The following is a 9,890-nucleotide window of genomic DNA, read 5'->3' as shown; positions in this document are numbered from 1 at the left end:
GATCGCGCGCGGCTTCCCGGTGGAAACGGGATAAACCCACGCGAGACGCAGGGAAGAGCGCGAAGGAGCGAAGAGCTCACTTCCCCGCGGGAAGGGCGGGAGAGGAAGTGGAAGCTGCGAGATCGTCGGCGCGCCGATGGTGGGGATAAAAGGGCGGTCGCGCAGGCGCGACTCGCGACAGAACTGCTTCGCGCGGCGACGCTCAGTCTCGTCCGTCGCAATCCAGTGCAGATATACGTGCAATTACCCTGTCAACAGTGCTTAAAATCCTTGGTTCGTGCTTGTGCTTCGTTTCGTCGGCACACACGGTGATCGATAACGCACACCGACGGAGTCTGTCGTCGATCGCCGACGCGTCGTGATCGACGCGCGTGAGGACGAAAGAAAAGGAAAGAGAAAAAAAAACGAGGCACCCCCTGCGGGAGAAAGTTTCGAAAGCACGCGGCGCGCGCGAAGAGATAAATCTGACGTGATTTGAATTTCGACCGCTATCAATCGTCGCGAAAGAGTGGAGGGATCGTTCGGCGTGAAGTTTGACGCGAGTCTCTCGGACGGTAAATCCCCGGCGCGCGTCAGCGGCGTCAGTCCGGCTGGAACGCGCGAGACGAGTGGTAGCGTCGAGGACGTCGCCCGGGTGCCGTTCACCGGTTACCGTCATCGCGAGCGAGTGGTACGAGTCAACGAGAGAAGAAGGAGGGAAGAGCGTGCCGTGTGCGAAAGCGAGCAGATGTGGTGCCGGGTAATTTCACCTAGTTGCGTTCACGCGACCTAACTGCCGGCGTGAGTGGTGGGATCGTCAGTGTGTCTGTGAGCCGCGAGTCCGCGAGTGGTTTTGGTCACCGAGGGACCGCTGGAGCTTCCGTACACGCCGTCGAGATGAAGACTTGCCACCTGTGGCTAGAAGCGGCCGTCGCTCTCCTGGTGATAGCAGGTAAGTGACCTGCCTGTATTGGGACGAGATATTGAAGAACATTCAGGATATTGAAAAACGATTTGTCGCTCGTAACTTTTACCTTTCTTATACGTTCGGAGGTGTTTGCGTGTATGTGTGCGCGCGAGTGGTGTATGTGTGCCGTCGTATGCGGTAACCTTTAATTAAACGCTCGAAATTGAGCTATTCATTAACGCCCGGTTCCACTAATGTAAGATTAATTTTAACCTCGGTTTAATTTGCTGTTTATCTTTTTCTAATTCCTAGAATTAGAAAATTTTCATTCTGAGAAATAAACTTTTCTTAGGATTCTAGAAAATTCTAGTTGTAATTCTTAGAATTAGAAAAAGATAAACAGAAAATCGGATCGAAATTAAAGTTAATCTTCATTAGTGGAACCAAATCTAAATACTCGTTTTTTTTATTTACAACAAGAATTTGTGTTCTTTAGTGCGAAAATCTAAATTATCGATGTAAAGTTTCTTCGTCTAGTGATATATGTTCCCGGGTATGATTGGCTGTACTTAGCAGAAAAAACAGCTTCGCGACCGTTGCAAAATTGTTTAATGATTGATCTTGCTCTGTTTCTCACTGGATTTATAGTAAATGTATAAACCAACATTTATGCCAGTTTTTACTACTGTAGATTAATTTTAATCTCGGTTCAACTGATTCTTTATCTTTTTTTTAGTTCTGAGAATTGCAAAAAGATGAAGAGCAAGTTGAACCGAGATTAAAGTTAATCTACATTGGTAGAAACGGATATTGAAGAATTTTAAAACGGTTACTTTTTCTACTGAACGCAACCGATAAAAGATTGCGTAAGAAAATTGCTTTCGCGTAACCGCGCAACGAAATATATTCCGTAATGTTTAAATGAAGAGAATAAATGTAATGCTTTTCAAAGTCTCTTAACTACATATATTGTATCTTCGATGGATATCGTGAATTATAACATAATTAAATTTATTTTAGAATCTACAATATACATATAATTTTGCAAGACGATAAGAGCTTTCCGTCATTTCGGTATATTTCCATGAAGTGGGATCATCATAAATTTTATTCTAGTCAGTTCTAGTGATATCAAAAGATCGGATGTGAAATGATATATTATATATTAGGAATTGATAGGAATTCATCGAATTCGTGGATAAAACTGACGACCATGTTAAAGGAATATTGTTATAAAATAGCACTTTTCAAAGGAAAAAAATTGCTTTAGAAATCCCGAAGAAATATGATTAAAGTCCGTTATAAAACTGCATTTCCTCTGTACAAAAATGTTCATTGTCGTGAGGACATAATAAATACTTCCTTTTTCCCTTTTGGGGCGGCAACTCGCCAAAAAGCCGCGGTGCTTCGCGCTTTTAGACTCAGCTGGTTAGAATTGAAAAACGAGGTGACGATTGTCACCCCGTAATGCATGTGTAAAAGTTTCCCTTCGTAAAATAGCTCCCCCGCTGGTTATATCGTTGCGTTTCAACGCTCATCGCGCCGCACGACGTCAAAGGCAAAGACAACATCCGTGGCTGGACCACGCGCGAAAACGTGGTTGACGACTCGTTCGTATTCTGCGAATAACACACGTTTTTTATACATTTCTTTCACAACGTTTTCCGTTGTCGGCGAGTAGGAAAATGAGTCGGATAACAAGTCGTGGTGGAAATAATTATTACAGCGAATTCGTGTCTTTCATCGTGTGATTGCAGGGTTGTCGTAGAACTGGAAATCAGGGAATTGTGTCAGGGAAATTGAAAATGGTCTGGAAAATCAGGGAAAAGTCAGAGAATTTTTTAAAATTCTCTAGAAAATTAAAATTCTTGACTTTAAAGAATTTAAAGATTTGATATACATTAGTTGTTGAGTACTATCAACTTCATAATTAAAAATACAAACGGCGTTAGCAGCATTAATAGTAATTTACATTATTATATTAAATTGATCTCTCGACAAATCATTTAACAGTTTCCAAACAAGACGAAAATATAATTTTAAAATATTATTGAAAATAAAAATGATTGAAAGTTAGAGAAAATCATGAAATTTTGTCTGAAAATCAGGGAAAAGTTATGGAATTTTAGAGGAGGAAGAATTTGTGACAACGCTGTAATAGGATTACAAAATTACATTAGATTTAATGTGTTATTGTGTTCCATACTTTGAAAAAAAAAATCACGCTTGTTCGTTTATAACAACAATCATGAGATAATTTAAATTTACGTGTGAGCGAAGCTCTATCCTCGAAAATGACGGTTTTCTGTTCCAAAAAGGGCATGCCAATTAGAGCAACTTGGGAAAAAGAGTTGATCTTTTCGCTCTGTGGTCCATAAAGCTATTTTTTTGTTTACCGAAATATAAATTTGCTACAATTACGGTATATTGTTTATACCTCAAAATAACAGTTGCACGTTAACTGGCACGAAATAACGGTGGAACAAATTGGTAGCATGAAGTTTGAATCGATTGTTTTTTGAAGTTTTCCATTAACAATCCTGTTTACATGTGCTAGTCTTTTAACAATAAAGGTATTTGTTACTTTCTATTTTCATATTGTATTGTATTTCTAGTGCATTTTGCGTGCGAAATTGTTTCAATTACAAGGATTAGTGCTATGGGTTTCTGAGAAAAACTTGCGCAATTATCATATTTTGGGATTACTTTTCTCGTAAAAGGTCATATTCCGTATGCAAAGAAACAGCTTCACAAACTTTCTTCTTTTTTTTTCTTAAGTTAAACCTTCTGTAATATTAATACTTATAAGACAAAAAAATAGAAAACTATATTGCTATAATTTTAATTTGAAATCAGTAATGAACGTGATGTGCATACATTAATAAGTTGTGAAAGTAAGTCTCTATATTTCGAAGTTATCTTTTTGATGGGTTCACGAAAGATTTTCTTACGCGTTTTTACGCTTTTATCGTACATCTTTTATTCATTCACGGAAACGTATCATCACGACGAATTCGCACCAATAATTCAGACGTTTTGGTGTTAAAGAAGAGCGTAAGTTCTTACCGTAAAGAGAGACAGAGACAGAGAGAGAGAGAGAGAGAGAAAGTATTTAATCGATGGCTCAATTTCGAGCGTTTAATTAAGGGTCTGCATCGTGCTTAATTCAATGTCTCTATCGTCGCGTCGTGGACGATTTCTAGACGCTATCGGTGGTATCTCGTTTCCCTTTGCGTGGAAATTCAAATGCGCAGGACAGTCCCTTCACCCTCCACGACGGCCCCCTTTTCCCGCGCCACTCACAGTAGCTTGATTACAGTCGCGAAACTCCATTGTCACTCTCGCGCAAACTCATTTGATTTCTCTCGACGCTTTTTCGACGATTGCTATGTTTGCTGGGAAGGAGGCGAGAACGAAGAGACCGAAACGGGGGATACGAGGATGAACGTTTGGGAGAATCGACGAATCTCTCCGTAAATTTGCAGCTTTTAGAGTAACGAAATAGTTAGTTTTTTATTTATGAATCGGCATGCTAATTTAACAGTGTGATCTCTCTTTGCTACGAAAGCAAATTCTCGACATTCGGTGATATAATGATCATGAAGTAAGCTTCAATAGCCTGTGTGACTCTAAAATAATATGAGACACAGGCATTTATTTCTCTTTATTTTAATTTTATGTATATAGGTTTATTGTAGTTTAGTTAAAAATTTTAGTCGAATATATTTCCGCTTTTGATCTAATTTCGATGAGTGAAGTCTGATGCATTTCATTTTGGAAGAAAGACAATTTTTTTGCGAATTAAAAAGTGTATCGTATACATATATTTCATGACTTATGCTTTTAATATCAGAAGAAAAATAGCAAAATGGAAACAATATCTGTATTATCAGAAAAAGTTAAGAGTACTTTTTTTTATATAAAAAAACTTTATATATAAGAAAAATAGCAAAATGGAAACAATATCTGTATTATCAGAAAAAGTTAAGAGTACTTTTTTTTTATATAAAAAAACTTTATATATGAAAACTTTATATATACTGAAAGAAAAGATTGGTTGCTGCAACAATTTAGATAGTAAAATATGGCATAGCATTTTTAATCGGCTGCAGCAACCAGTTTTTGTAACTGCAAATTTTTAGTTCCGTTAGCTTATCCTCAATGTCAGTATATGATTTCGATAAGCTAACGCAACTAAAAATTTGCTGTTACAACCAAAAACTGGTTGCTGCAGCCGATTAAAAATGCTGTGTCATATTTTACTATCTAAATTGTTACAGCAACCAATCTTTTCTTTCAGTGTATTAAAGCAAAAAGAAATGTGACAGTATTTTATATAATAATAATAACTTATGTATTATTGTAGAAAAGTATAAAGTTATAACTTATATAAAATGAATTAATTATTATTCTCTAAATCCGAATCACTGATATCAGTGCCAAGTTTGCCACTGGTAATCAGTGAATTAAATGTGAGATCCTTAACCTAGCAAATCTTTATTATGTAATCTGACTAACCTTGTTTTAATGCTTAAATTCAATGAATACGGTATTAGAAAATTGAAATTCTCGTGTAGCTATCAGTATTTTAATTATGTAATGCTCAAATATTCTTCCTTTTTTAGTTTCACTTCACTGATTAGCAGTGTCAAGTATGCCACTAATAATTAGTGACTATCCACTGATTCAGATTTAGAGAGTATATAAGTTTGTATGAAATGATAAATGAATAATATTGGTTGCTTGTTCTAATACTTTTGAGGCTTCCACGGGTACTTTTCTATATAGATGTGTTTCGTGAGTTGTCTCCGTATCTATCCATTCTTGAAATGCCAATTGTTATCTTGTGTCTGTTGCTTGCTCTGTTATCCAACATGAAGGGTGCTCTGATACTAAATCTTTCAAGATACATCCATGAGACTTTTTCTTGATAGTTATAGGTTCTTTTGTTTTATCATGTTTATCATACAGGTATATGTATACTGTAGGCTATTCAAGACCTACAGTATGCATGTTAAATAAAGTAATTCGTTCAAATTTACGATGGAAGTAAGAGTAATTCTCGGCTTGCGCAATTAGTGAGTTAAAAAACTACCCACGAAAACGGATGAAAATCCGTAAACTGGAGGCGCGCGCTCAACAAAGGATCGCCAACATTTAATGTGAGAGAATTACGCTTGTACTCGTTCCGTGCGAATTTATTTACATGCCTAGCTGTCGCGAACGCATTAGCCGCCCGAATCGAGAACTACGTGTATGGAGTTTAATTACAATTTTGATGAGGGCGGCGTTAAGCCAGGAATATCACGACCGAGTGCTTCGTATAGACACGACGCGCACACACAAACTGATCTACCGAGACACGGTTGTGGCATTAGGCGGTTCACAGTTGACGTTTTCGTATAGGACAGGTGGCTTAATTAATTATAGACTTAGGAGCTGGTGCGTTTTTATTGTATCGAAACCGCCAACTAAACGCGGATGCGCCGCCGACGTTAGGACGATTTGGAGTGTATCGAGCGAATTTCGGTTCTTACCTTCCGAAAACTTTGTACAGTTACTTAGGCTTAGCTCGAATGCGCCTCGTAACTTGTCTTTAATACTGACAGTTGTTTGAAGCTGGTTTACGCGTGTATCGGAAGTGAAATTGCCGTTGTCGTGAGTAGTTATAATTGAGCGACTGCATTTGCGCCACGAGTGAAATGGGCCACGAGCGAGCGACCAGGAATATTATTCGCGGAGATGACTCGAAGTTTAGCGCTGGAAAAGGCAAGCCAGATGCAAACTTTTATTGCAATCGCGAATATCTCGAAGACTCGGAGAAATGTAATTTAATTTTTTAATTAAACGGTAAGGGAGTTACGTGGAAATATTTCCAGTTGGCAAAATACGAAATTTTAATAGCCTTTCATTTGTGAAATGAAATAATATTAATATTGAGATTTTTTAATGCACTCAATATTTGTTCTCGTGATTGCTTATCTTAATTACTCAGATGATATTCTGTTTTGCGGTAGATGTGTGAATTATAATGATAATAGTAATACATCACACATTATTACTATGCTGGATAATATTAATGTTAATCATCAGATGTTATGGAGGTAAATCATTGTCTGATGAGTACTTGCATTAGTTCCGTGTTTGTCTGCCAATCACTTTTTATGAATTAAAGAAATTCATAATGTTATGTTTTAACTAAAAAGGTTTCTCATATATACGTATAAATAATTGTTCATATCTTGGATACAATTTAAAACCAAAAAGATAGTAAAATATTTTTATTCTCGATGAAGAAAGTTTTAATTTATATTAATCATTACAATATATAAACTATCAAGAAAGAGTTTCATGCATGTATCTTGAAAAATTTAGTACAAAGCACTCTTCATGTTAGATAACAGAGCAAGCAACAGACACAAGGTAACAATTGGCATTTCAAGAATGGATAGATACGGAGACAATTCACGAAACACAATTTTCCTGCACAACTGTTACGTTATGGACTCTGGCATTTTTTGTCGCGTCCCATGATGTCGTTCTTGCTAGATCCGGTGATATTAATCCTAATCGTTATAACTATGATGTCCGGTAATTATCCATATTAATTTGATTCGTAATCAACTGTGTTTTGCAATTAGTCGACAATAACTTTGCTCATTCGTGAGTTTTTTACAATTGTAATTTAAGAAACAAAAATACAAAATAACAAAGAAATGCAAGAGTGACTATCAAATACTTAAAGTAGTTAATTATTTAAAACTTGTTTTCTTTGTTATTATGTTTACTATCGTATACAAACCTAGTATTATTATTGAGAATACAGAATCCTAATAGTGCAAATGGCTTTCCGTCCTGTTCTGTGCGTGTCGCACGATGATAACATCGTTGCTGTCAGACTCGCTAATATTAATCTTAATCATTGGCTTCTGTGGCAGTAACTACCGTGTCCGGTGATTATCCACATTAGCTTGGTTTGTCATGTACCATTTGTATTTGGCGAACGTTGTACTTGCGCAAATTAGTGCGTTATGTTAAATCCTTTTTTTTTCTTCGGAATAGATATTTAAAATATCGTTTGAAATTTCCGTTAAATTGCAAATACGCACACGTTGTATAGTACAATATCAACGTCCCTTTATTCATCGTACATTTATCGTATTTTTAAAAGTTTAATCAAGCAAATCGTGATAAACTTTACTTTTTTTTTAGATTTTTTCCTATCTTGTTTGCGTGTTCGTTATGCAAAGTTTACGTATATCTATTAGAAGACACGTACGCTAAAAATATTCATAAAAGATATAAAGCTTTGCTACTTTATAGATATAAAAAATATAATTTATATTAAGATAAACTGAAACAACGAGATCATAATAATTAAAACGAAAACATCAGAAATCTGTTATAATGGAAATATTCTTTCTTTTAATTCGTTCTTCTTTGATATCGAATTATTATTAGTTATATTAATGATATTTTTAATTTTCTTGGGTTTCATATTTCTAGTTACATTGACTATATTATTGGAAAATCTGCGTATTAATGAAATTCGCGGAATATATATCCTTTAATCCCGTATATTGTTACCATAAAAATTTACAATGTAAAAAAAAAGTAATATTCTCTAGTCAATGCTTTTCGCGACTGTATTATAAGCTCCACATTTTTCCATCAGCCTGAAACTTTCGGAATGCTATTAATTGTTTTTTCTAGTCGAGTACCGTAATGAACTTTATAATCCCCTGTGCTCGAATAAGGACGCATATAAACTTTGTTTTAAATACTTCGCTTGCAAAAAGAATCCCAAGGTTGCTTCATCATCAAAACTCGGTTTCGGCTTACTGGTTAAGTATATTGCGGCATTTCATTTTTAGAGAGACCGTTTAATAATAAAACGAGATACTATCTCCAACAAATCCGTTCTTTACGATTTCAGCTATCAGTTTATTCTATATATTACATTCTATGCATATATGTATACATTTTCGTAATAAAAAATATAAACATTTTAATGCTGAGAAGGACATGTATGAATAAAATAATTTCACGTTATTTATTTTTTATGTGTACGTGAAAATCCAAGAAAAAAAGGGAGAGAGAAAATATGATTCTTTATAGATCTAATTACATAATTAATTTAAATAATTTATATACATCTAAACGAATAAAGGAGGATAGTTTCATTTCTTTTGCTGTCTACTACGAATTATTGTGTGGGCATATTGTCTACATTTCTAGATTCGTCCAAATCTGGCATTGAAGTGAATCCAAAGTGAATCGTGTTGAGCTGTTTTAATACATGAGATTACCTTTTCATCGAGGATATACAAAGCTCACGAGATCGAATCGACATAGCGGTCAAGGGTTTTAATTGGAACACGTTCAACGATATCGGGATACGGGGTACAGTTTACACGAAAATCGCTGTTTCTCCGAAAACCGATCCCGGTTCGATTCCTTCCGGAAACTGCAGCACAGTCCGGCACTTCCGAGAGACTTCCGCGATATCCGTACAATGTCAATCTTTGATCGTAAAAGTATAAGTTATCTCGTTAAACTCCGGAGAATATTCTCCAATAACTAGAAAACTCCTCTTTGGAACTCGTAGAGCCAAGGACTGCTTTCCTGCTCGAGATTAAGGGCGGTGGCTTTTTGTAACTGGAACGTTCATTCCACCTGGCTATCCGGCTATCCAGTTGAAAGAAATGCCTTTGCACGTACCCATCCACCTACCCACCTACATACATATCCTGCGGGAGGAAGGGAAACGAGGTGTCACTGTCCTTCGAGTAGCGGACGGTATAACCGTCTACCGGAACTCCGGAGAGTTGTAATTTCATCTCGCATTAACCGAGGAAAGACCTCGCGGGATGTGGTGAATACGTCTTATGGTTCGCGGTTTCTTTTACGTAACGTTACAAAGGCAGGGAAGGGAAAGAAGGACGGGAAGAGAGGCTTTGTGAATGAACCTCGCACTTTCCTCGCTTATATTTCCATTGCAGCG

At 36.6% G+C, this 9,890-nt stretch overlaps 1 protein-coding gene across 1 annotated transcript in view; it reads left to right on the top strand.

Annotated features, from left to right (window-relative positions):
- Window positions 1–202: 202 nt before the first annotated feature.
- The window catches only part of LOC108761830 (uncharacterized), a 154,483-nt gene continuing 144,795 nt past the window's right edge, over window positions 203–9,890 (top strand). The window contains exon 1 of the mRNA XM_018508574.1: window positions 203–931. Coding sequence (XP_018364076.1) covers window positions 877–931 — 55 coding nt within the window. The 5' untranslated portion in view covers window positions 203–876. The remainder of the gene's footprint in view (window positions 932–9,890) is intronic.

This window comes from Trachymyrmex cornetzi, unplaced genomic scaffold (assembly GCF_001594075.2).
Source record: "Trachymyrmex cornetzi isolate Tcor2-1 unplaced genomic scaffold, Tcor1.1 scaffold266, whole genome shotgun sequence".
NCBI lineage: Eukaryota > Metazoa > Arthropoda > Insecta > Hymenoptera > Formicidae > Trachymyrmex > Trachymyrmex cornetzi.
Note: the sequence above shows the minus strand (reverse complement) of the source record. Positions and strands in the feature narration are given on the sequence as shown.